Here is a 27303-nt window from a genome sequence, read left to right on the forward strand (position 1 = left end):
CAACCTGCATTAAATGACAGCAGGCTTTTCACCTATCATCAAACACTTTCAGAACCTACATATCTGCTAGTGTGAGAACACAAGTGTGAATGCAGGCATACACAAATATATAACACATGTTAAACTTAAATACCTTACTTGTTCTGAAGGACTCACCAAGTTAGAAGAAACCTCAGACAGTTTAACATTAACACACTGGAATACCGAGATCGACAGAAGTAAAGAACATGACCAAGGCATAGAGCCAGATAAGCAGTGCAGAAACAGACACTGATGTTTTATAAGGCACTAAACAACCTGATCACATTCTCCCCTTTACTGACTTCCTAAACACTGTTTATTTATATAAATGTTATTCTGTAGGTTACAGAACTAAATGTTCAGCATTCTGAATATACTTTACTTTCTCACCGCCATGACATTGGTCAAGCTGTTTCTTTCACTGGAATCCCTCCTTCCAATCTCTAACAGTTAAAATCCTACCCATTCTCTAAGGTCCTATTCAAATGCTGCCTCTTTCAAAACGCCTTCCTTAGTTGCTCCCACTTATCTGTTACAGGCTGAAAGTATCCCTCCAACTTCACAGGTTGAAGCCTAATGGCCAGTGTGGCTGAATTTGGAGTAAGGAAGTAATTAAAGTTGAAAGAGGTCATAGAGGTGGGCTACTGATCCAACAGGCTTAGTGTCCTTGGACACCAGAGAACTTGCATGTACTCTCTCTCTCTGCTCATTTAGGAAAAGCCACGTGAGAACAGTGATATATCAGCTGCCGTCTATAAGCCAGAAAGAGAAGTCACTAGAAACCAAATTGGCTGGACCCTTGGTCCTGGACTTCCGGACTCCAGAACAGTGAGAAAATAAAAGTTCTGTTGTTTAAGTCACCCAATCTATATGGTATTTTGTTATAGCATTCCAAGTATATTAAGACACTATCTTATGTAGAAATTAATATATACTTCTCTAACAATTCTATTTTATATGTAGTTATTAGGATTTTTTTTTTTTTTTTTTTTTTTTGGCTCAAGAGTGTACTGAAATTCCAAGTTAGATTATAAATTCCATGTCAGGATTATACAAGATAGAGCAGCATTTGATAAATTAGTTCCAATGTAGTAAAGTATAACAACAATGAAGAATATCAGTATTTATAACAAAAATGATAAAGGTACAGTTTTTTTTTAATACTCTATTGTTTTATAAAAAAATGTATCAAAGGAAGTTAGTGCCTACATTTTCCCATTTTTGCATACTTTTAAGAGATGGTAATAAATATCTATTAAATGCTAATAAAGGGTTTCAAAAATGAAACATTAAACTATCAATGAAACATAAAAAATGAAAAAAATTTATGTACATATATTCTCTCTCCTAATAGCCTTTGAGAGCAGAGAACATGTCTTGCACATCATAGCATCAGCTCAAAAGTCTGGTTAAAGTATCTTAAATATAGGTATTGGAGGTACATGGAATACTTGTTGAGTACTATTAATAGAAGGTAAATCACATATTTTCTAGAGGTTTGCTTCTAGGATTATAATTCTAATTCTATTTTTACTAGCTGGAAATGTCACCCAAGAGTATAATAAAATCAGCTAATTTCTCAGTCATTCCAGATGGTTTTCTGACTCTTCCCTAGTAATCCTCTGCCATCAGTGCTAAAGCATGCCTGTGACTTATTTTTTTTTTGGCTCAAGAGTGGACTGAAATTCCAAGTTAGATTATAAATTCCATGTCAGGATTATACAAGATAGAGCAGCATTTGATAAATTAGTTCCAATGTAGTAAAGTATAACAACAATGAAGAATATCAGTATTTATAACAAAAATGATAAAGGTACAGTTTTTTTTTAATACTCTATTGTTTTATAAAAAAATGTATCAAAGGAAGTTAGTGCCTACATTTTCCCATTTTTGCATACTTTTAAGAGATGGTAATAAATATCTATTAAATGCTAATAAAGGGTTTCAAAAATGAAACATTAAACTATCAATGAAACATAAAAAATGAAAAAAATTTATGTACATATATTCTCTCTCCTAATAGCCTTTGAGAGCAGAGAACATGTCTTGCACATCATAGCATCAGCTCAAAAGTCTGGTTAAAGTATCTTAAATATAGGTATTGGAGGTACATGGAATACTTGTTGAGTACTATTAATAGAAGGTAAATCACATATTTTCTAGAGGTTTGCTTCTAGGATTATAATTCTAATTCTATTTTTACTAGCTGGAAATGTCACCCAAGAGTATAATAAAATCAGCTAATTTCTCAGTCATTCCAGATGGTTTTCTGACTCTTCCCTAGTAATCCTCTGCCATCAGTGCTAAAGCATGCCTGTGACTTAGGGCTCCCCCTGTTTTCATTTCCCCAACACTCAAACCTCCCTCTGAAAGTGGTCTTTCTTTACATTTGTCTCATATATCATGTAAAAAAAATCTATCGGTGACAAACAGGGACAACTGCAGAAATTAAAAACAGACTTCATGAGTTGGGTACAAAACGTTTTCTGCACTTTGAATAAGGGAATTTGCTGAGTCACTGAGTCAAGTATTTATAGCACCACTTAATTTATTTTCTGCTGTAATCGGTTCTTCTATAATTCAGCAGCTCCTCCACAAATCCTCATCAAATCTATGACTTCTGAAAAATGCTAACAATGCTGACTAATATGAAAGAAACAGTGCTATCTAAGCAAAATTAAACTAGAAGAATAATCTATTTATAAAGTTCTCTTTAGAGACAGGCAACTAATAAAGTCTTCACTTTTGCTATCCACAAAGAGAGTCTTGAGTTTTGTATTTTCTGTTCCTTTTCTCAATTATGTTATCAGGCTATACCTCACCAAAAGTTTTCTAATTCCCGTCTTAAGGCCAGAGAGTCCTTGCCCAAAATGAAAACATTAAGGTCTACTGAAAACCAACATAATCAAGTATGTCCTTTGACTCCCAGAACAGCAGACCAGAACCTTCAAGGGTCCCTAGGGAGATAGAGGAGCTGGAAATAAAGTTGGAAGTCTGTTGGAAGAGCTGGCTGTGCTCACTTCTGGACAAAGACATGCTCCCCACTGTTGGTCTGGGTAAAAATGTTCAGCCATCATGAAAGAAAAGACTAAAATCCAGATTATTCTGGTCCCAAGTTTGACAAAAATTCACAACCAGAGGCTAAAAGCTAGAAGCTGTTAAGTTAGCATCCTGTTAGCTGTATCCCGGCTACAGATACGTTTTGCTTTGGCTGTCTAGGTTTTTGCTTTTTAAATGAAGAGGTTTTATATAAAATTGGAATCTCCAGCTTCTTGAAAATGTGAAAGGTGTGGTAACAACTTTCCCGCACCCCTATACGGCAATAGCTGCTGGAGCTGAGTGGTGGCTGCATAGAGGTGTCGCCTGCTCTGCATTGGGCCTACTTCACACGCTTTTGTGTCTTCTGGCCTCTGTAGGCATTTGGCTCATAACCCTTGGAACCTTTCTATATGGGTCTCTCCCCCAAGTGCCCTATTTACACTTGTCTGTTACACTTGCCTACAAAGTGGCCTCCATTGTTCCAACCTCATAATCTTCCCGAGCGTCTTGTACCCTGCTGTGTTTCTGAAGAACAATCAAGTCAGTGCCCTGTTCAAGAGAATGGGACTGTACGTTCCTTAGTGACTAGAGAAGAGTATTAGTCTAAACTCTTTACCATGACATTCTAGGCATTCTGTCATTTGATTCCGAATGACCCTTCCCATCATGTTTTCCACATCTTGTGATGGAGTAGATTTCATTTCCAATGATCTTTCCTACCATATTTTCCACATCTCATGATAGAGTGGATTGATGTTGCTCTAAACAGAAGTGTCAAATGGCTTGCTACAAAGTTTTGCCCTTTATGATATTTTTATCAATGGCCTGGACTGCAAGTTTGACTTTCAAATTTAAGAAGGAATAGAAACTATCTATATTAAATATATATATACCAGTTTATTCTGTAATATTACTATCTTCATTAAGCATGTTGTCAATTTACTAACAATCATCAAAGTGATTCTCAAAGTCTATCACTCAGTAGGTCAAGTCATTCAAACTTCTTTCAGTCTGAACATGCTCAACTGAAAAATTTGAGCTTAGAATTAAATTGAATTATGTTATTTCTGAGATGTAGAATTTTATGATTCAGAAATTCAAAGGAATTCAAAAAACTGAAAGATCACAGAAATGTATTTTGAGTTCAATGAAAGACTAGAATATACACACACACACACACACACACACACACACACACACATATATACCCTCAGAGGTATGTGCCTTGATCCTTTTACTGCCTCCAGAAGGCTTTGGTAAGTGCTCTCAATAGAAAACAAAAAGATGTGGGGTCAGTGGTGGTTTAACGATTACACACATGCCAATCATAAACATAAAGATACTAAAGCTGCTTTGCCTTTTTACAGCATAGTAATAAGCATTCCTAAAATATTTTTGGATATAGAATTTAATTTTTTCAAGACCAAGAACAAAACAGATGACAGATAAAATATATAAATGAATTGAGGCAATGACTGAGTAAGATAAGATCTTCATTTGAACAGAGTGTTCTCTGCATAGCACTAGGACCTAAGGAAAAATGATATTATAACTATGGCCATTTATCAGAGCACCAAAGATGGGTTTAGCACTCTGTGGAGATCTGGAATGGTAATTCTAAAATGTATTGTCAGGCACAGCACTGGGAAGAAGTCACTGAAACTGAGCACAGTTGTATTAGGAATAAGTAACCGCTAACTGTGACACAGTCATCTCATCACTCATAACAACAAGGAGAGTTATGCTATAAACTTTAAAGCTCATTCATTCCAAACAAGGTGATATTGTCCAGATAATTTTTTAAAAATTCAATTCTTTTAGAGGACTCAAATTCCACTCCTGTTGGACCAATTTTTCACGATAACATTTTGGCACGGGGCACACCCAGATGTCAGCTGCAATGGACTTCCCAGAAGTCATGTCAGCCTCAGTTAATTTTTTTGGATGGAAAAGAGAACAGATTTTCTCTTTGGCAAAGTATGGTCTCAACAGCTCTCCCCATCTCCTCCAATTAAACAAACGAACTTGTTTTTGTAAGAAAAATAAAGCAAAATTGTGTTGTTTTTCCACAGCTTTCCTTGTAATACCACAGATCTTTACAACACAATGAGTCAAGTCATTAAATATGAAATTGGGAAATCAATTACTTCATAAATAGACAAATATTCTGATCTAATATAAAAGTCTCCTCAACACGAAAGAGCAAAAAGGCAAATGGCACTCAGAAAAGAATTCGGAAAAAGAATTCTATGGCTTCTTTGAGTAAAAACAAACTACAATATTTAACACTGAAGATTTTGCATTAGTGTTTTTATTGTTATTTCATAGAAAATGTCCTAATGCCATCATAAGCATTGGGATGAAGCAAGTAAATGTTTTATTATAACCCTGAGGCAGAACTATTCACGGTGACACAATATCCTGAATCGCAGACTACACTATAACCATATAACTTCAGCAAATATTTGAAATATGGAAAATAACTTAGCATGAGGCCACTGATCAGCACAGGTACATATGACACTGTGTTGTTTTTGTGAAACTTCTAATATACTTCTTTAAAATATCTTCTTTTGCATTACTTAGTATTCCTTTTAAGCCACATTTGATTGCAAAGTTAATAAAAATTGTTTAATTCATGTTGGTTCCTTTACCCAACCACCTACAAAAGCCCCAGTTGATCATATCAGGACTTCCTAACTTGAACTCAAAGATGACAATGGCAGTATAAGCTAGCATTCCATAAGAGTTAGTATATAATAGCATTTCTATTATGTATTTATGCATAAAAAGAACAAGCAAACCTTGGTGGCTTAAAAAATAACCATTTAATAATTTCTCACTAGTTTGAGAACTGACTGATGGTTAGAATGAGTTCTGAACTCAAACCATCTCTTCAGGTTATGACTGTGAGGACTAAACGGTACGATGTATGTTGAGTACAGTGTCTGGTATCCAGGAAGTACTCAGTCAATGTTAGGTACTGCTACTATTACTACTTCATTTTATTAGTTCTTTTATCCCAACTCTGTTATAATAAATCACAAGTTTCTCAAAGGCAGAGACTAGCTCTTCTATGCTAAAGTTCCTGATGTAGTCACCAAAGGGCTCTGAACGGAGAAAGAATAAATAACTTCTGGGGGGACAAGTAGTTGGTGTAATGGGTATGTTGCTGGACTCTAATGTGTCGACCGCAGTTCGAGTTCTGGACCTGGTGGCTTAAACTCATGCTGGGCATGTGTGTGTGTATGCCCAAGATCCTGAAAGGAGAATGGATTGCAGTGTGGTCAACCCCCAGGGGGTGATTTCTCACTTTCTGTCTCTGTCTCTCTCTCTGTCTTTCTGGTAAGTGCACGAAAAATCCTCAAAAAAAAAAAAAAAAAAAAAGAAAAGAAAAAAACCCCCAAACTTCTGGGGCCCAGCAGGTGGTGTGGTGGTCAAGGAATTGGACTCTCACATGGCCAACCATTGTTTGAGTCCCAGACCTGGCAGCTTGCTTTCTCATGTTCCCTCTCTTTAGCTTTCTCTTTCTGGTGAGCACATGTACCCTGTACCAAATTGGAAAATAATAATAATTAATAAGATTAAATAATTATTTGTAAAAAATAAATAATTTCTGATTTCAATCAATAGGTGCAATGAATTAAAAATATCTTTCATTTTTGTTAACCTGTCTTTTAGAAGTCTAAACTTGTAGACCTTATAGTCTCCCCTGCTCACTCCCCCCTGACTAGACTACTGTCTTTATGACCAGTTTCTACTGGTGAAGTATGTTATTAAATTGTATTAGACATCATTAGCACTTACGCAAAAGTGAATAACAGACTCTCAGGGTTTTGAGACCCTTAAATATGTCCTAGTCCAATAACTGAAACTTTTTAAAAAAAAGTTTATTTTTTCCATGAGTGAAACAATGAGACAGATACAGAGAGAGAGAGAGAGACAGACAGACAGACAGAGAAAGAGAGAGACAGAGAGTACCTCCAATAGAGTTTTGATGCCATGATCCACCTCCAGTCTCAGCCAGCCTGGATCATGGGCATATGTGTGCCCAGCATATGCAAGGAGGTCTCCAGATGCAAACCTGGAACCCTCCCATGTGGGTCACTTTTGTGGAGTTGTGTTCCACTGCTGTTTCACCCTCTAGCCCCAACTGTGGAACTTTTAAGACACTGATATCCAGACTTCACTCAGCCTTACAGATTTTGATGGGGGCTTTGCACTTCTTGTCTTTTAAAAAAATTTTGCTAGAGGACACATGCATTCACCAGAGAGAGAAAGAGACAGAGACAGAGAGTGAGAAAGCACGCTCCATCATGGGGTGTATGGTCATGCCACAATCCCTTCTCTATTTCTCCTTCCTGTCAGGATTTTGAGCATGCGCACATGCTGGACATATTTTTTAAGCTGCCAGATCTGAGACTCGAATCATACAGTTGGCCATGTGAGCCACCTTAACTACAATACTGCCAGGTGGCCTGCACCTGTTGACTTTAAAGGTGACTGCAATGTGCAGCAGAGTTGAGAGTCATGGATCCAGGTCAAAGGATTAGAGCTCACATAGAGCAATAAATGATTTGGAATCAAGAAACCCAGGCTCTCATATTGAATGCTGGGTAATCAATTCAATCCAAAAAACTTCTTTGGTGACATGCTCTATCATCAAAAAGTACCATAAAATAAAGAAGTATGAAGAGTTAGTTTTTGAGTCTCTATTTATTTAAAGATGGGAGGGAGCTTCAAAAATTTTTAACTTTTCTTCAAATAAAATCTTACTTTAGGCTAGGAGTTAGCCTTCTCAATGCTCTTCTCAGTTCAAAGCTCACTCTCTAACTGCACTTTTCTCCTATTGTCTCTCCTTATCCCAAGGTTGTAGATTTCACCTTTCCTGGCGTGCATCAGATGTAAAGCCAAGCATGTGTTCCAGGGCTGTGGGTGCATGAAATACTTACCTTGACTAAAGCTCTGGGCCAAAGGTTCCTGTTTGCCCAAGAGCTGGAGCTGTGAGGCATTGCAGTCTGTGTCCAGTCTCTGACTTTCCACCTTTTTTTTTTTTTTTTTTGGAGAGGTTTTTGCTACAGGGTGCGGGCGCTCGCCAGAAAGACAGAGAGACAGAGAGACAGAAAGCAAGAAATCATCCCCCAAGGGGGATGGCCATGCCTCAATCCCTTCTCCTCCATTCTCCTCTCGGGATCTTGAGCACATATGCACACACTCCTGGCGTGAGTTTAAGCCACTGGGTCCGGACTCGAACCGCAGTTGACTACATAGGAGTCCAGTGACATAGCCATTACACTAACTGCTGGTCCTGACTTTCCACCTTTCTGAGCCAAATCAAGAATTAGCTACTTTTCTATAATTGTTCAAGCTAATATTCTGGGAAAGGAAAACCTAACAAAATAAATAGCATATTCAATCATGTAAACATGATCTGCATATTTCATGGAAATACTCTAAGGCAGAAAATTCTTGAGCCCCTGACATTTCAGACAGTGTAATTACTTCCATTACTGAACACGATGCCATCACTTCTGACAGGCTCATGTACTTTTAATTACATTATTTAAAAATGTTTTAATATTCCTTAAATTTCTTAAAGCTTATATTGTCTAAAAGTTTCTTCTAACTCTCATGTTGTCTGTGAATAAAACTGTATCTAATCTAGTTTTGTATACTTTACAATCATCTTTTTTTCCCCCTCCAAGTTTTACAGTAGATGGGACAGTAGGCAGAAATAGCAGAGATCTGACTGGTTTTGAGAAAAATCACAGTGGACTTCAAGGTATACCAGTTCCCCTTCCTCCCTTCCTCTCTATCTTCCCTTTTCTTTCCTTCTTCTCTTTCCTTTCTCCTTTCCCTCTTTCTTTCTTTTTTCTTTTAGGAGAGATTTTTGCTATCGGGAGCATGCACTCACCAGAGACACAGAGAGAAAGTGAGAAATCACACCCCGCCCCCGAGGGGAATGGCCATGCCACAATCCCGTCTCCTCCATTCTCCTCCTAGGACTGGGCATACAGGCACACACACTCAGCATGAGTTTCAAGCCATGGGGTCAGGGACTTGAACTGCAGTAGGCCATTTGGGCGTTCAGTACCCCAACCACTGTGCTACCTGCTGGACCCCTTTTCCTTCTTTTTTTTTTAATAGTCAAAGGGTGTGTGTGCTCCCCAGAGAAGGACAAAGAGAGACAGAGAGAGGTGGGAGGGAGAAAGCACCTCCCAATGGGGTGTGGTCAGGCCATAATCCCTTCTCCCCCATTTCTTCTTTAGGATTTTGGGCATGCATGCACACATGTCTGGCATGTGTTCTAAGCTGTCAGGGTTGGGATCTGAACCATAATTAGTCATGTGGAATCTGGCTGCCTTAACCTGTAGGCCATGGGACTGGCCCTAGTTCCTTTTTCAATTTGAGGGGACATAAACGTTTTATATTGCATCCTATACATAGTAGTGGCAAAGTATAAAGAGATATACTTTTGGGAGAGAAATCCATTTTCTTCTAGAAGATGAAAACATTCCATTGAAAATCTCAAGTTTTAATTAAGTTGTAAATTTTTTTCTTTTTCATTTCATCTTTCTTTCTTTTGAATCACCAGAAGGCGTATGCATTTGCCAGAGAGAGAAAGAAGAAAGAAAACTAAAGCACACTCCCACCATGGGGTGTGATCCCACTACAATCTTTTCCTCCATTTTTCCATCCTGCTGAGATTTGGGGCATACATGCACACACACCCAGCCTGTTTCTTAAGCTGCCAGGGCTGCGATTTGAACTTTGGTGGGCCATGTGGGATCTAGCTCTCCAAACCACTAGGCCATGGGATCAGCCCCTATTTATTTACATATATATATATATACATATATATATATTTATTTTGAATCTGTGTATCAGAAATTATTTGATTGTCCTGGAATCCCTCTGCAACAGGATCTGGGTATACTAAGGCTGGGGCAGAATCAGGATTGAATCAGATCCACACAGGACAAGCTCTCTTGCCCTGTTCCCTATGTCCCTACAAGAATTTCTAGAGGAAGGACTGTCTCTTCCTTTCAGTGCTACCTTTGCCCTCACCCCCTACAGTCTCAAAATAGGGAAGGGAGAGCATTAGTTGTTTTTTTCAAATACCGTCCTTTTATATGCCTCTTCCTTTCTAAAAAGAAAATGTACTTAGAGGGGACCAACAGAATAAATAAATTTCTTTGCTGCTGTAGAATAGAGCTTAGCTTTTGCTTATAATTATGTCAGTCCTCCATATTCATGGGTTCTGTCCATAAAATAATGGAGTCAATCTACCAATAGTAGAGTCAATATGACAAAAAATATATAAATAAAATACTACCATATAACAACTATTCACATAGTATTTACATTGTATATGCCTTCGTAAGTAATCTAGAGGTAAAGTGTATGGAAAAAAGTCTGTAGGTTATATGCAAATACTATGTAATTTTATGTAAGGGGCTTGAGTACTCATGGGTTTTGGTTTCTGCATGTATAGGATTCTTGGGGGTGTCCTGGAACCAATTTTTACAGAGTACAAAGGGACAACGTATATTTCCTTTCCTAATGTTTTCTTATAAAATAATTGCTCAGTTGATTTTTAATGGCACTACATAATCTACTAAAAAAGACTGCTCAAATTAGCAACTTTTTTTTTCTATTCCGAATAGTAATTTTGCAACCTCACTTGCTCTTCTCCAAGTGATTCTCTCGTGAGATCTCATTCTTTGGCTTTCCTTCCTTTTGTCATTTCGGAGATTTTTCCAAGTTTCTGATCTCCATTTTTTTCTCTTCTCCCAACAGGGCTTAATAATCATCATTCTGTAAAAGGCTCTCCAATTTGTATTTTTAGTCAGACCTGCCTTTCAAGGTAAAATTCTGTACTTCTTAATATTTTCTAGACAGATCCATAAAGAAGTCAAAGCTACAGGATGGCTGTACACAGTTCTTTGTTTTGAGTTTTACTCTTAATAATCAGTTAGGAAACCTTTAAAGTTTATTTAAAAGTTGAAAAGTGGAAGATCTGGCAAACTATATCCGATTTTTGTCCTGCAACAAATGACTGGAACTAAATAGCAGATGCTCCTTTAACGTGGACCAAGCATTTTCTGGTTCTGTACAATTTCTACTTAAATCATTTATATTTTTCTTACTCTTCTGGCTTCTTTGAGCATTTGAGTTTGTAATCTTATTGAAGAGGATAAGAAGAATGGATAGTATACCTGACTAGATCTTTTAGATTCCTTCTACCCCAGAGTCAAATGTTTAGTTCATTTCTAAACACATATACAGTCTTTAAAGAGCTCACAGAACATGTATATTATGGAAAAAATATGCATAGATTTCAAAATATTTTTGCCCCAAAATAAACTCTTACTTTAATTCCACTTTTTCCATGAACTTTTTTTTCTTTAAATTTATTTATTTTTTACATTAATTCACTATACATCATTACAGCATACAAATGAACTTTCCATCCAAAATACACTGTATATTGGCTCAATCAAGCACATCAACATACATGTTATCAGCAAATAATTTTCCATTTCTTATGTCTTGTATACTTTGTTTTTTTGTTTTGCCATTCTTGATTCCCTATCCCTCACCCTCTGCCGTGTCCCACCCTCCTCCCACATTGTCTTTGGTATCCATGGTTGCTTTCTATGCCTTTCCCCCCCATTTAATTGATTTGCTAATGAACTTAATTAGTCCATGAACTTTTTAAAAAAAGAATTATTAAATTTTATTCATTTATTCATTCATTTATTTTCATTTAATTTGACCACACACACACACACACACACACAGAGAGAAAGTGAGAAAGCAAGCCACCAGGTACAGGACATGAACCATGGTCAACTATGTGGGAATGTCCAACACCTTAGCCACCTCGCCACCTATCAGCCCCTTCCATGAACTTTTTGAAGTTTCCTTACCATGATACTTTTGGGGAGCTATATATTTCTTTTTAGTTCAAGTAATCAGTACCTGACTTTAGTAGGGAGTGTACAGCCTGATACGTAGAATATGGTATGTGTGTGGATAGTCTGAGTGTTAGGTCTTGGTCCAGACAATTGCATATCTACCTACAGGGCTTCTGATTGGCTTTTACCATATTTATAGTACTCTGTGGAGGAAATGAGCTAAGATTAAGAGGAGAATAAGAAGGAAGACAAATCATAGCAACAACAAAATCAACAGCAGTTGTTAACATTTACTGAAGGCTTATTATGTGCTGGGCAGTAAGTACTTTACATATATTATCACGGTTAATCCTAACAGTAACCCCATAAGGTAGATATTCTTATCAGCCATATTTACAGTTAAGACACTGTGATACAGTTGAAGTTTGATAAAAATACATAATATTAATAAAATAAATAATAATGCATTTTATAAAAGTTAAAATACTGCTGATTGTTCACTAAAAACCACAATAACACCTGTTCTAGAGCTTCTGAGTAAATAACTTCATGGAACACTAGAAAAAAGTAGACCTTCAAAACTTGAAAGAAAATGTGAGCGAAGCAAGGAGAGGTTGTGCTAAAAGGGAGGAGGCAGGAGGAATGTTAAACTGTCCTATAGAAGAAGAAGAAAATGAAGGGAGGAAATAAAAGCAAGACACTAATTCTCTGGCCATTCTAAAATTCTGCTGTGTTGGAGGCATCTGATATAATAAATCCATTCACATCTTCTCCAGGCCAAATTTGGATTCAGCTAGTGTTAAGGCCTGTCTTCACTCTCAAACATTTTTCTGTTGACTTATTTTTAAGATTAATGTTTGACTTTACAGCAGAAAATAACAGGAGAAAGACTCTTTGTCACCCCTCCCCCTTTTTGGCCAAAAATGTAATCTTTTGAGAATTCTTGTAGGAAATGCAGTGTATCTAGATCACAAAGTCACAAAGTAAACAGAATTCTTTTCCTGTTTGGTAGATTTTTGAGAACCTCTCTTATCATTTTCTAATTAAAAACAGTGACTGATGAAATATCTATCTTTTATATTACTAGATTTTTCTTCTAGCAGCAATCTTAATACTATGAAAACAGTATTTGGATTCCACTAGTTAGAATTACTTACAAACTGTCATGTATATAGTAGGATGAGAAGGGTTCATATTATTATCTAAGAGGTAAAGCCTGTATTCAAACAACTTCTTCTATTTATTTATCTTTTTTAGTTTTACTGTGAAGTGTGTGTACTTGTCAGAGAGACAGAGAGAGAAAGTGAGGAATCACCCCACACTGCAATCCCTTCTCTTCCAGCCTTTTGGGATTTTGGGCATGTAAGCACACACACACAACATAGCTTTTGAAGCCTCTGAGTCTGTGACTCGAAGTGCACTGTCCACCATGTGGGATCCAGAGCCTTAACCTCCACATTACTTTCTGGCCCTTAGTCACTTGTAAATCATCAGAGAAACACAAAAGTGTATTTGGTACCATTTTAAGTACTTAGGTACTTACTACACTTTTTATTATAAATATGTGAAAATTGGAAACTTAGAAATAATAATATGTAACAAATGTTTAAACTGTAGCATTCAGTTAATAAACATTTTCTTACCTTGCCTCTCTAAGCCAAAGCTTAATGAAGTCTACTTGCTGGACGTATGGATAAAAGTATTTGGAGAAATGAGGGGTTATAAGTGACACTAATTCTCTCTAAGCAAAAAGACAAAACAAAGTTCCTAGGTTAGGGATAAATTGAGACTCATTTGAAGAGCCAAACGAAGATAAAGACCATGAGTTTGGGAATCAGCAAGACTGAGTTTGAGTCTGTGCTGTACTAGCTAAGTGGTATAGATTCTCTAGGTCATATTTCCTCCACCTTAAGATGGAAATGGTACTTCTTTGGGTTAGAGTCAGTACTACAAGTCAAAAGTAGCATCCTGTACCTACTAAGAATTCAACAGCTCTCATACTATGATTCCTGTCATCTTTTTCTGGACTTAGGTTCTTTACACCATGTTGTATTAGGTAAATAGACTTGTACAAGAAATATCGGGCTTTGACATAAAGAAAGCAGATAACACATTTTAGCTTATTTACTCTGTGGGACAGGGGTTGTGTGAAGAATTACTGCTAAGGCCTGGTGGTGGCAGGAAGTCACGACTTCGGAGGGGGCTGGAGAAATCCTATGGCTCTCCATGCTTTGATGTTCCCTTTCTGTTTCTCTGACTGATCATTTAAGGTAGGTTTACACAAATGACTTTTTTTCAGGTAATGTTCAACGGACTTTCCTATCACCTCACCCTGAATTTACTTGCCTTGGGCCCGTGTATTTTGAACTGGAAAAAATGCCTAGGTGTAAAATGTTCATTTATAGTCAGTTAACCTAGTAGATACTCATTTACAGTGGTAAGTCCAAGTTAAAATTTAGCGATAGAGAAATTAAGGAACTGTAAAATCATGTACACAGATACAGTCTGAAATATGCAGGTGACATAAGCATTGCAGGTGAGAAAATTCCTAGTTAATATAGAATAGTCCTAAGAAAACTTCTAACAACATGAGTGAACCTCAAAACCACTGTAAACAGTAAAAGAAGTCAAACACATAAGAACGTGTATTGTATGGTTCCAATGACATGAAAAGTGCAAAAAACGCTAACTTACGGAGACAGAGAGCAGATCAGTGGTTGCTTGGGAGGGACAAATGGGGAGTGACTATAAATGGGCAGGTTTCTTTTTGGGTGGAAAAAATATTCTAAAATTAGACTGTGTTAGTGGTTGACAATTCTGTAAATAAACTAAAATACTGACATATACACTTAAAATGGGTGAATTTCATGATATATAAACTATACTTCAATAAACCTATTAATAAGAATAAATCTTCTGAATGGCTGGATACTAAAAAAGAAGTTCTTATATGCTGAATAAAATGAAAACTTTGAAGAAGAAAGTTGTTCTACTGAGAATGAGAGTGTAAATAATGCTCTTATTCTGTACTAAGGCTCTCAATCATTAAACTATTCCCAAAGTGTCATGTACATGTGGGAGACCTTTGAAATTTGTTTAGATTTTACAATATCTTAAGGTGTTTAGATTTTAGGAAAATCGGGTATTTATTTTTCCTTCCAGGGTAAACATAAACAATAATGGGTAGCAAAGGAGAAAGTCCTTAGCTCTCCTGGTGGTCATTTTGAGTTGATGTGCCTCAAAGAAGCAACAGAAAGGAATTATTATACTTTGATCAATTCTAGGAAATTTCTAAACTCCCTGGATTACTAAGAGCTACAACAGGGTGACCCTCAAGGACACAGACACTGATGAGAAGGTATTAAATGGTGGGTCATGGCAAAGGGATCCACTGTCTTCACCATGGCTCATTGCTAATTTCTTGGAAGGAATAATATAAGGGTAATTTATTTTGTTTCTATTTATGCTCTATTTGATTTTGTTTTACTGTATAATTTTTTCTTCTAAAAAAAGAAACAGACTTAAAAAAAAAACCTGCTTTAAATATTCTTAGTATATACTCTGGCTCTTAATTTAACAAACATGATCTTTAAACAAAAGGGATCTAAGTAAACAAAAAAGTAACCCAATGTTATTCATTAACTTTGAAAAGACTCCTCTACTGTCAAAGCTGATTAATGGACATAGAAGGACATGAGAGGATATTTTCCTTGGGGGTAAGGACCACGTGCTACTCATCTGCAGCTCTACAACAAACACAAGCACGGGGCTGGGCACATCTGATAGTATTTGTTGAATTGAGAATGAAATTACATAAACAATAAATAAAGTAAGTGTAAAAGATTATATTACTTTTCATAGAGTAATCTTAAAAATTAAATCTGGCTATTAAGGCACCACCTTTCCGAAAGGCTTCATAAGAGTTAACAAAACATGAAGTACATGTTAACTTATTAAAAATGGATAAAAGTGAGGAAACTGTAAACTTCCAGTATACGGTAAAAAAAGAAAAACTAAATTAGTGGTGGCTGTCACATTACAAATTCCTAAGATTTGTCACATTACAAATTCCTAAGACTAAGTTGTGTACTGTTACAAGTAGAAAATCTTGGATACTTTTGCATTAAATAAATTGCTAAAGGAGAAATACCACTTTTCATCTGTGCCAATGAATTCGCCTGCTCTTATGAGAATACAAAGTACATACCCACCATTCTTCTCACTGAGAATAAAATATATAAGCTGTTACTAAAAATAACGAGGTACAAGTACTATCAAGGAAGGATCGCCAAAATGCACTAAGTAAAAGAGCAAGGTGAGAAAACACTGTGACTTACAATGGTTTGATTCTTTTTGTAAAACAAAAACAAAAACAAAACAAAACAAAATAAAACAAAATACCATGTATATCCTGGCAATAATGCCTGGTTCCTGACCCCCAACCTAACCTTCCCCAGGGAGAAAACCAACTGTTCAGAGAAAATGGAATGAAGGTGGGAGAAGGAACTTTTACTTTGCATTTTGTACCTTTCTATATTAGCTGAATTCTCCAATCATGTGTATATATTACTCTTACTTAACAAATAGCCATCTCACTGGTGAAACTGGGGACCAGTGTGAGTTTTTGTCATCTGCTCTATTAGAAAGACTATTTTTTTTTTTTTTGGAGAGGTTTTTGCTACAGGGCGCGTGCGCTCACCAGACAGACAGAGAGAGACATAGAGATAGAAAGTGAGAAATCACCCCCCAGGGGGATGGTCACACCGCAATCCCTTCTCCTCCATTCTCCTCTCAGGATCTTGGGCACGCACGCACACGCACCTGGCGTGAGTTTTAAGCAACCGGGTCTGGGACGTGAACCGTGGTTGACTGTGTGGGAGTCCAGTGACATAGCCATTATGCTAACCGCTGGTTCCCTAGAAAGACTATTAACACAAGCTCACAGGGGTCATGTCAGTATTTGATCAATGTTGTCCAGTAAAAGTGTTGAAGGGATACTGGAGTAGGAAGCAGGTTCTCTTCCTGGTTCTGGCATACTTCTTTCTTGCTCCTGGGGCATATACCTGCTAGTGTTACGTGGGACACCCAGATGTGCTCCGATCTGTGAAGTTTTGGTAGGACCCCAAGTGGTGACTTCCCGCTTGCCAGCCCTGGCCTTTTGCATCTCCGTGAACTTCTATGCCATCCAGTGGCCACAGCCCCATGTCTCCAATAAGATATGAATCAGCTTAGGCCCAAGGAGCCCTCTTCCAAGTTTGCTCCTTTTTTTAGGTACTTTGCTTGAGCCCTAGAAAATAATAGCTATTCCCTACATTCCATCCCTCTATTCTTTAGAATTTTTACCTCTTAGGTATTTAATCCCCCAGAACCTACTTAATAATTCTTTCCCTGTTCAGGGGGCCTCATGGCCCAGTGGTTAAGGAAACTGAATCCACGGGCTGACCCTGGTTCAAATCCTAGCCCGGGTGGCTTGAAAAACATGATGGGCACATGTGCATGCATGCACCAAATCCTGATAGGATGAAAAAATGTAGAAGAATGGTTTGTGGCATCACCACACCCCAGTAGGGGGTACTTTCTCCCTCCCTCTCTCTCTTTCTCTGTTGAGCACGCACATTCTCTGATAATTGAAAAAAAATTTTTTCCCTATTCAACTACTAGTGAAGTGTCTGGCTTCTGACTGAACTGTGAATCAAACCAAACTAAACATAACCATGGGCTGACCTTGGTGGCACAGCTGTTAAGTGCTGCGTGCAGGGAGCCAGATCCCACAAGGCTCACTGTGGTTTGAGTCCTAGCTGTAGTGGCTTGAAAAACAGACTGGGTATGTGTGCATGCATGCCCCAAATCCTGAAGGATGGAGAAATGAAGGGAAGGGCCTGTACCATGATCATATCCCACTGAGGAGCACTTTCTTGCTTTTTATAGCAAGTGCACGTGCCCTCTGGCAATAATTTTAAAAAGAAAGAAAAAAAAGAAAGACAAACCTAAACAAATCAAATCAAACCAAACTAAACAAAGTGAAACTAACCCTAATTAAACCTAACCAAATCAGCCAAAGTCCACAACAAAATGAGCCAAAATGAGCCAATGAAGAATACAATTCATAGACCTATATACTAAAACATAAATTTGCAGTAGTAAGTTTGATGATGCAGAGAAACAGCATGGTCCTTATTCAGACTCACAACTTACAGCCTCATGAAGCTGACTATGTACACCTGTATCTGAAGAGAGCTAGCCTGCTTCCATCGGTCTATGGTTTCTTACTGCACATTTTAGAAAGATGTATTAAGTGTGATGTTCAGAATGTGATTATGTAATTCCTTATAAATCCTTCAAAGGAAAAGAGAGAATAAATGCTGGATTTATTTGCCATAAGAACTAATCTACTTATGGGAAGGCAAGGGAAGGAGAACTGGAGGAAGGGACAATTATAAAAATTACTTTGACTATTGCAGAAAATTCTTAGAAGAAATTGCCAATAAAGTTGAATTCTAATTCCTGCCTCCACTGATATCACTCGTTCATTCATATATGCATTTGTTCATTCAGTAAGTCTTTATTGAGTGGGACTGGAACATTCAAACAAAGAAGAAAGACGCTACTCCAGCCTCGTAGACTTTATTTTCTGTGGTAGGGTAAAAAACAAACATGTAAACACATCAATACTTACTTTCAGACATTATAAAGTGCTAGAGAGAAAAAGCAGGGATGGAACGAATAGAGGTGCTATTGTAACATATGATTTAGTGTTCTATATTGAATTTCCTGCTTACAGCATGCAATAAATGTTACAACAAACATAGATATGTCCACAGATACGCTAAGAGGACAGGATCCACGTAGCTCCATAATAGATTAAACTGAGTGCATTTATATAAATCATAACAAGCTTTTATGTGGATCAAAGAAACTTACCCTATAGAAAGCGCTGGTTAGAGGGAGTAATGCTGCAGCAATGTTATATTCTTCTAAACTTGAACAATCCTTTAAAAAAACAAATGAACATTATTAGAATGTGTACTAGAGATCACAAATATATAAGTATAGAAACCCAAATCTGGTATATACTGTTTACTGTCCTGTGGGGTTTTTACTTTTATTCTAAAGTATCACTAAGGTGTAATTAGATGAGTTTGGGGAAAAAAAAGTTTTCTTTTAGGAATGATGCAAGATATACTTAAGAAAGGTTTAATATTTTTTTTTTTGGAGAGATTTTTGCTACAGGGTGCGTGTGTTCGCCAGACAGAGAGAGACAGAGAGACAGAAAGTGAGAAATCACCCCCCGGGGGGATGGCCATGCTGCAATCCCTTCTCCTCCATTCTCCTCTTGGGATCTTGGGCACGCACGCACACGTGCCCGGCATGAGTTTAAGCCACCGGGTCTGGGACGCGAACCGCGGTCGACTACATGGGAATCCAGTGACATAGCCATTATGCTAACTGCTGGTCCCTTCAGAAAGGTTTAATTTTCATACGCTATTGGTAAACAGCTACCGCTTTTACTTTCCTGCTTCACGATGACTGCTTAAAAAAACTGCACAACTTAACACAAAACATTTTTGAAGGGGGTTTTAGTATATTTACCAACTGTATTTCAATGAGTCTAAGAGTTTTTTTTTTCTTCTTCCTTTTTTTTGGAGAGGTTTTTGCTATAGGGTGCTTGTATTCACCAGAAAGAGAGAGACAGAGAGACAGAAAACGAGAAATCACCCCTTTCAGGGGGGATGGCCACACCGCAATCCCTTCTCCTCATTCTCCTCTAGGGATCTTGGTCACGCACGCACACGCACCCTGTGTGAGTTTAAGCCACTGGGTCCGGGACTCGAACTGCAGTCGACTATATGGGAGTCTAACGACATAGCCATTATGCCAGCCGCTGGTTCCTTTTCCTTCACATTTTAACATTGCTGAAGTTGGACTGCATCTTATAATGGATTGGAAGCATTTTTCTTTGTTAGTATTAAAAAGAGTATTACATTATTGATCAGCAAGAAATATCACTAATGTTAAAAAGCCCATTGGGTGAAATGTCACTGGGGAACAGGACAGTCAGAAAACCTCAGTGCGAATGCAAAATGGCAGTTACTATGGAAAACAAAATATGCCAATTCCTCAAAAACCAAAAAGGTAGAATTATTATATGCTGGACTATTCCACCTTTGGGTATCCAAAAGTACTGAAAGCAAAGACTTGAATAGTATCTATACTCACGTTCATAGTGACACTTTTTGCAACAGAGAAAAGTTGGAATCAAGTGTCTATGGATGGACTAATGAATAAATAAATATTTGTGTGTTGGAATATTATATTATTATTTAGCCTTATAAAGAAAGGAGTATCTGATCCAGAAATTCTGACACATGCTACATCATGGGTGAACTGTGAAGACATTATTCTAGGTGGCTATCTGAACCCCAGTCCTCCTTCTGTCTGGCAATGAAGTACAATATGAGCCATAGGAGGCAAGGACTTGCAACAGTGGCCAAGGGCAGCAAAAGCTGTAACTGACCCACTCCCTAGAGGGTCATGTGAAGGGATTAAAGCCCCAACCTCAGACAATGTAACTATCTCCATCAAAACACAAATTATTCATGCATAATTTATCCATCTGTTTGTATGAACTGATTTTACACTCACAGAGTTGGGACCTCAGATGTCAATTATCCAAGCATAATTTCTCTAACTTCCCAGATGACAGGAAAGAGGTCTAGAAGTCAGTCACAGAGCCAGGACTGGAATCCAGATTTATCTCCCTCTCAAGGTGGCACTTTTTGTTCTTGATGCTACCTTTTGTAGTAGATTGTTTCTCTCTCTCTCTCTAATGATAGCACACATGCAGGAGAGAAACAGGGGCACTCCTGACAGGGTCTCATTACATTGTGATCCCCTTCCCCTAGCCCTCCCATTCCTCAGGATGCTGGTACCTTTGCGTACATCCAGCGTGTTTTCAAGACCACCCAGGAACTAAACCCACTGCAGTAGCTGCGCCTCGCTCTTATTCTCGTGGTAGAGGATATGAGCTTTTTAACTTCTAGCACTAATTCTGGGTTTGAGGAAGGGAAGGCGGGGAGAAAAGGCCTGAATAGGAGGGCGTGTGAGACTTAGAGCTGTGTAAGCACACAGATGTCGGGAATTAAGGGCTCTAGAAAACAGAAGGAAGAGCCAGAGGGTAAAGTGGGAACACACCACAGGCCACTTTGCTATTTCGAACTACTGCTGGGACTTGGCAGAGCCAAGGGTGGGCTGGGAGGGTATAGTACTACTCTGAGGAAAAAAAAGGAAGAAACTTCCTCTCACAATTCATGGCCCAGCGGTGGTCATCTATTCTAAAGCCAGTCTTGTCTAGCATTAGTACGTTCAGTGCTCCAATCTGCTGAAAGAGTTCTCGGTTGAACTTCATGCTTTGTCAGCTCTGACCAACAGTTTAAGAACACACTAAATGTTCGACTCTGGTGAGTGCTTAAGTAATTCTAGGTTACAAGACAAATCTCTGCAATAAAAAAACCATTCTCATATAGCTTAAGATCTGTGACTCAATTTTAAAAAATAACTACAAGTTGGGCCAGCAGTAGCATTGTGGTTAGGGTGCTGGACTCCTACATGGCTGACTGCAATTCAAGCCAGGGACCAGCAGTTTGACAATCATGCCAGGTGCATGTGCATGCCAAAGGTCCCAAGGGAAGAGTGGAGGAAAAGGGATTGTGGTCTGACATCCCCCCAGGGGATGATTTCTCATTTTCCCTTTCATTTCTGTTTTTCTCTGGCAAGTACATGCACCCTATGGCAAAACAAACAAACAAATAAACAAACAAACAAAAACACTTAAAAAATACTATTTACAAGAGCCTGGTCCTAGTCCATAGCCTCTCCCTATCTTGAGCAGGTGAATGCATATGCCCTCTAGAAATTTAAAAATAAATAAATAATAATAATTTAATGAATCTTGATAGAGTGGAACCAGATAAATATTAAGATTTTATCCAATCCCTTGATTCTATGAGAATTAGAAAGGCCCTATGTACAATGAGAGGGAACATCCAGCTGAGAAGAGAGGTGAAAAACGAAAATCACTGGTAGAATAAAGTCTCTAAAATATGGCTGGTAATCAATATGGGCCCTATTTTTTTTTTATTACTTTTTTTTTTTTTTCTTTTTTTTTTTTTGAGAGGTTTTTGCTATAGGGTGTGTGCGCTTGCCAGACATACAGAGAGAGACAGAGAGACAGAAAGCGAGAAATCACCCCCCAGGGGGGATGGCCACGCCGCAATCCCTTCTCCTCCATTCTCCTCTTGGGATCTTGGGCACACACGCACACGTGCCCAGCTTGAGTTTTAAGCCACTGGGTCTGCGACGCAAACTGCGGTTGACTACATGGGAGTCCAGCGACAAAGCCATTACACTAACCGCTGGTCCCTTCTATGTGCCCTGTTTTTAAGGCAGGAGTATATCCTGGAAGCATCTTATTTCCATAAAAAGAAAATATGTAGAATTTATATTAAACAGCAGGATCCCTGATAATATCCACAGATATAACACATGAGAAGAAAGAAACTTTGTTCTGTAAGAAATACGCAGGCCTACCTATGATTTTTTTTTTTTAACTGGGGGAAGGGGAAAGGAAGTTCCTCAAACAGTTGTGCAAACACCAGGTCTGTACGGTATTAATAGCTGTTACTTACAGGGGAAATGAGGAAATGTAAAGTAAACAAAATTAAACAAGTTTTTCCTTTTCTTCTTTTTTTTAAACAGTAGAACTCATGCTTTTTAACTATTACTCTAGGAAGGGAAATTGGCAGGCAGCATTTTGAAACCTAATTATTTTACTAAGAATTTTTTTCAAGAATTATTTAGGTAATTTTATTATTATTATTATTTTAATCTGTTACAAGTCACATGCACTAACTAGAGAGAGAGAGAGAGAGAGAAAGCAAGCTGGCAGGAACAGGACTTGAACCAAGGTCGGCCATATGGGAGTCCAGCACCTTAATCAACATACTACCTGCTGGCCCCATACTGAGAATATTTTTAAAAGAGGGCAAATCAGTACATATATATATTATATATACTACATATATATACATATTATTAATATATATACATATAGATGTATGTATTAATATATGTAAATTTTTTAGAGAGATTTTTGCTATAGGGCACCTGTGCTCTCTAGAGAGACAGAGAGACAGAAAGCAAAAAAGTACCCTCAGGGGGATGGCCATGCCACAATCCCTTCTCCTTCATTCTCCTCTTGGGATTTTGGTCACTCACACAGAAGTGCCCAGCGTGAATTTTAAGCTGCCATGTCTAGGACTCGAACTGCAGTCGACTATGTGGGAGTCCAGCTACATAACCATTACTCCATCTGCTCGTCCTGGATAGAATCTATTTTGACATATGATTTTTTTTTTTTTGGAGAGCTTTTCTCTGTAGGGTGCGTGCTCTCACCAGACAGACAGAGAGAGACACAGAGACAGAAAACGAGAAATCACCCCCCAGGGGGGATGGCCACGCTGCAATCCCCTCTCTTCCATTCTCCTCTTAGGATCTTGGGCATGCACGCACATGCGCCTGGCGTGAGTTTTAAGCCACCGGGTCTGGGACGCGAACCGCGGTCGACTACGTGGGAGTCCAGCGACATAGCCATTACGCTAACTACTGGTTCCCAATTTTGACATATGATTTAATATCATCGAAAATATCCTGAGAGAATTCCAACCGAAAAATCCTTTTCTTTTTTTAAAGATTCTTGCCAAAGGGTGCTTGTGCTCACTAGAGAGAGAAAAGGTGAGAATCACCCAACCCCGGGGGAAGATGGCCACACCACAATCCCTTCTCCATTCTCCTCTTGGGATTTTGGGCATGCACACATGTACTCCATGTGTTTTCCAAGCCATCTGGATTCAAATCATGGAGTTGGTTATGTGGGATACAGCATCTGAACTATCACACAATCAGCTGGTCCCCTAAAGATCATTTTAAAACTCAGTTATTAGGCCAGGAGGGGTGTGGTAGTTAAGGCAATTGGATCCCTCATGGCTGACGATGTGGTCCAAATGAGTGTCTCTCAAACAGAGGGAGAAAAGGAGAAGAAAGGACTGTGGCGTAACCATGACCTTGGGTAGGAGGGTTCTTCGCTGTCTCCCTCATGATGCACATGTACCATCTGGCCAAATTAAAACAAACAAAAAACCCCTATAGACTTCAATTTCTGGACTTACAGTTCTCATCTTGTCATAAGTATTTTTGCTGAAAATTAATAAAAGTGCTAGATAAAATATTTTAAAATCTTTAATGTAAAGCTATAACTTGGGAGAAAAGTAAGTAATACTGACAAAAAATAAATTAAGTGGAATTTAGAGAGAAAAACAGAGAGAGTTGAAGATCAAGTTCATTTTAGGGTCAGGCAGGTAGCAAACTTATATATTAGTTTTGAACAGCTCAAGGGACTCAGGGATGGGAGACAATGCTTAGCATTTGCTGAGGGTAGGAAGTCCACCAGAAGAACTATCATGAAGCTGGGAGCCCTAGGGTCACCAGGCACTTGATATAAAGTCTGAGATGTTAAAAAGATAAATAAGCAAAGAAAACAATAAATATGTGGGTACATTTAAATATACATGACTGTGTAAAATGATTTAATTAATTAATTAATTAATGCATTTTGGTATTAAAGAAAATGAAAATACAACTAAAATATACAACTATGATTACACAGACTTTGTAAGCTTTGTAAGGAGATATAATGGGGGTTTGATTTTGACAATTAAGTAAGCATTTTAAAATTTCTATATTATCACTAAAGAAATAAAAATAAGAATGGGTGGGGTCAATAGGTGGTGACACTGGACTCCCACAGAGCTGACTGTGGTTCAAGTCCTGGTCCTGACAACTTGCTTTCTCACTTTCTCTTTCTCTCTGTCTCTTGCTGGTGAGTACACATGCCCTAAGCAAAATTTTTAAAATAAATATAAATTCTAAATAAGGGAAGAAAAAATATAAAATGATAGGAAAAAAATGAGACAAAACAAACCTCCAAGAAAGAAAAGGAAAAGAAACCCAGAAAAGAGAAACAATCAGAAAAGAACAAAAAATAAGACAGGAATAAATATAATAAAACAAATGGACCAAATATTCTGGTTAAAAAACAATGATTATCAGGGAATAAGAGAAATGAAGATTGTCTACTGATAATTCAGCCTCTAGCCCCCAGTCTCGAGTGCAGAGGCAATGAGCTGACCTTCAGAAGACTCCTCCATTGAAGCTGAGAACTAGTGCTTTCAGAAAATAAGAGAAATGAAGATTGTCTACTAATAATTCAGCCTCCAGCCCCCAGTCTTGAGTGGTAGGGCACCCCGTACCTTCTCTCTGTCTCTCTCTGTCTTCTCTCTCTCTTTTTTTAAAATTTCCTTTTAAAAAGTGTTTTAGGATATTCTCTTGGCTTTCAGATCCTCCTTTATCTTGCTAATAATCTCCTTTCCCCCTCCCATTTAGGAGAGGCAAGCAGCAGGCCTTCAGACAGAAGAAGACTCCTCCATTGCAAATGAGAACTAGGGCTTTTGCGCAGTGCTCAAGAGCTGCACAGTATTCACTTTTTGCTTTTTAAAGGAAAGAAATAATTTTTTGGTTGTTTTTTCTTTCTTTTTATCACTTTTTCTTTTTCTCTCTTTCATTTTTCCTCTTTCTCTGTTTCCTTTTCCTTTTTCTTTTACCTCATCAGTTTGTTGCTCAGTCTCCATGCACTGAGTGTCTAGAGAGATCTAGGGGAACCATAGCCAAACATCCGAATGCTATTAGGGTCAACATATTCCTTGACAGTCACTGAATCTGCTGCACAAACGGATAAAAACCGAACAGCACAGAGATCGCAGATCACCTTCTCCCGCACGATCCTGAACTCTCAGATTGAAGTTCTAGAAATTAGGAAGAAAGGTATAACCCATCAGATGACTAGAAATCACCACAAAGGCACAAGAAATATGAGAAACCAAGATAGTATCTTCCCCTCCCCCAAGGGAAAAGAATAATTCCTCTTCAATCACAGACAGTACAATGGAACTCATGGAAATGTCTGATAAAGAATTTAGAATATTCATAGTGACGAAGCTAACAGAGATGCAAGAGAAGAGAAACAATGCATTCCAGAAGAGGTAGGAGAATAAAGCTGAGGAGTTCTAGGAGGTGAGGAAGTTCTTGCCCATCTGAAAGAGGAAATACACAACATCATAAAAAGAAATAAAATGGAACAGTTAGAGATGAAGGCTGTAATACAGGAAGTCAAAACCTCTCTTGAAACTATTAAAAGCAGACTAGATCATACAGAAGATTGAATCTCAGATGTAGAAGACAGAACTGCTGGCCAAGAAAAACTCACCACAAAGACTGAGAAAATAGTCCAAAAAAATGAGAATAATATACGAGAAATACTAGATACCATTAAATGTCCAAACATCTGGATAACTGGTATCCCAGAAGGTGAAGAGACTAATAAGGACATTGATAATCTATTACATAAAATCCTGGAAGAAAAATTCCCAAACCTAGAGAGGCATTCAAATATCTAGACCCAAGAAATACAAAGGACCCCAAATAGAATCAACCCAAGATCTTCTCCAAGACACATTATAGCCAGATTGACCAAAACCACAGACAAAGTCGAGATACTCAGATTGGCAAGAGAGAGGCTAACATCGAACCTCTCATCAGAAACAACATGAGCAAGGAAAAAAATGGGAAAATATATTCAAAGTGTTGAATAAAAAATAATTTCAACCAAGAATACTATACTCGGCAAGATTATCCTTTATATGGGAAGAGAAGACAAGAACATTCTCAGATATACAAAACCTGAAAGAATTTAATGACACTAGATCAGTTCTCCAAGAAGTTCTGGAGAGACTACTATACCAGGAAAACTAAAGTTAGACACACAAAAATAAGAGGAAAAAAATCTAAGAAAAGGGCCAGCTTAAAGGTAGGGAGTTGAATATTGTCTTCCAGAATTCAAATGGCAAGTTTAGACCACAACAGAATTAGATTAAGTACATGAGACTGAGCTAGTGAAATAGAATTTTACAACTTGACTAAAACAATATTGATCTTTTTCTATGCTTTGTACTCAAGAGATAAGAATTTTTGTATTCTCTTGAATTGTCAACAGATCTATGTACCTACTATTTGAACAGAATCCTAACCTGTTTCCTGGCTTTAAGTCCTAAGCAAAGTTTTCTTAACATTTAAAAATTTTGATTTATTAAAGCTAAAACTGCTTTTCTTGCAATTAAAAAAAATATATGTGTATATATATATATATATATAT

At 37.8% G+C, this 27303-nt stretch overlaps 1 protein-coding gene across 3 annotated transcripts in view; it reads right to left on the minus strand.

Annotated features, from left to right (window-relative positions):
• SBF2 (SET binding factor 2) overlaps positions 1-27303 on the minus strand; it is a gene marked incomplete at its 5' end in the record, with an annotated part of 353908 nt that overhangs the window by 103260 nt on the left and 223345 nt on the right. For all 3 annotated transcript variants that reach the window (XM_014581887.1, XM_014581886.1, XM_014581888.2), the window contains 1 exon segment: positions 18903-18971. In XM_014581887.1, coding sequence (XP_014437373.1) covers positions 18903-18971 — 69 coding nt within the window.

This window comes from Tupaia chinensis, unplaced genomic scaffold (genome assembly GCF_000334495.1).
Source record: "Tupaia chinensis unplaced genomic scaffold, TupChi_1.0 Scaffold141165_1, whole genome shotgun sequence".
NCBI lineage: Eukaryota > Metazoa > Chordata > Mammalia > Scandentia > Tupaiidae > Tupaia > Tupaia belangeri.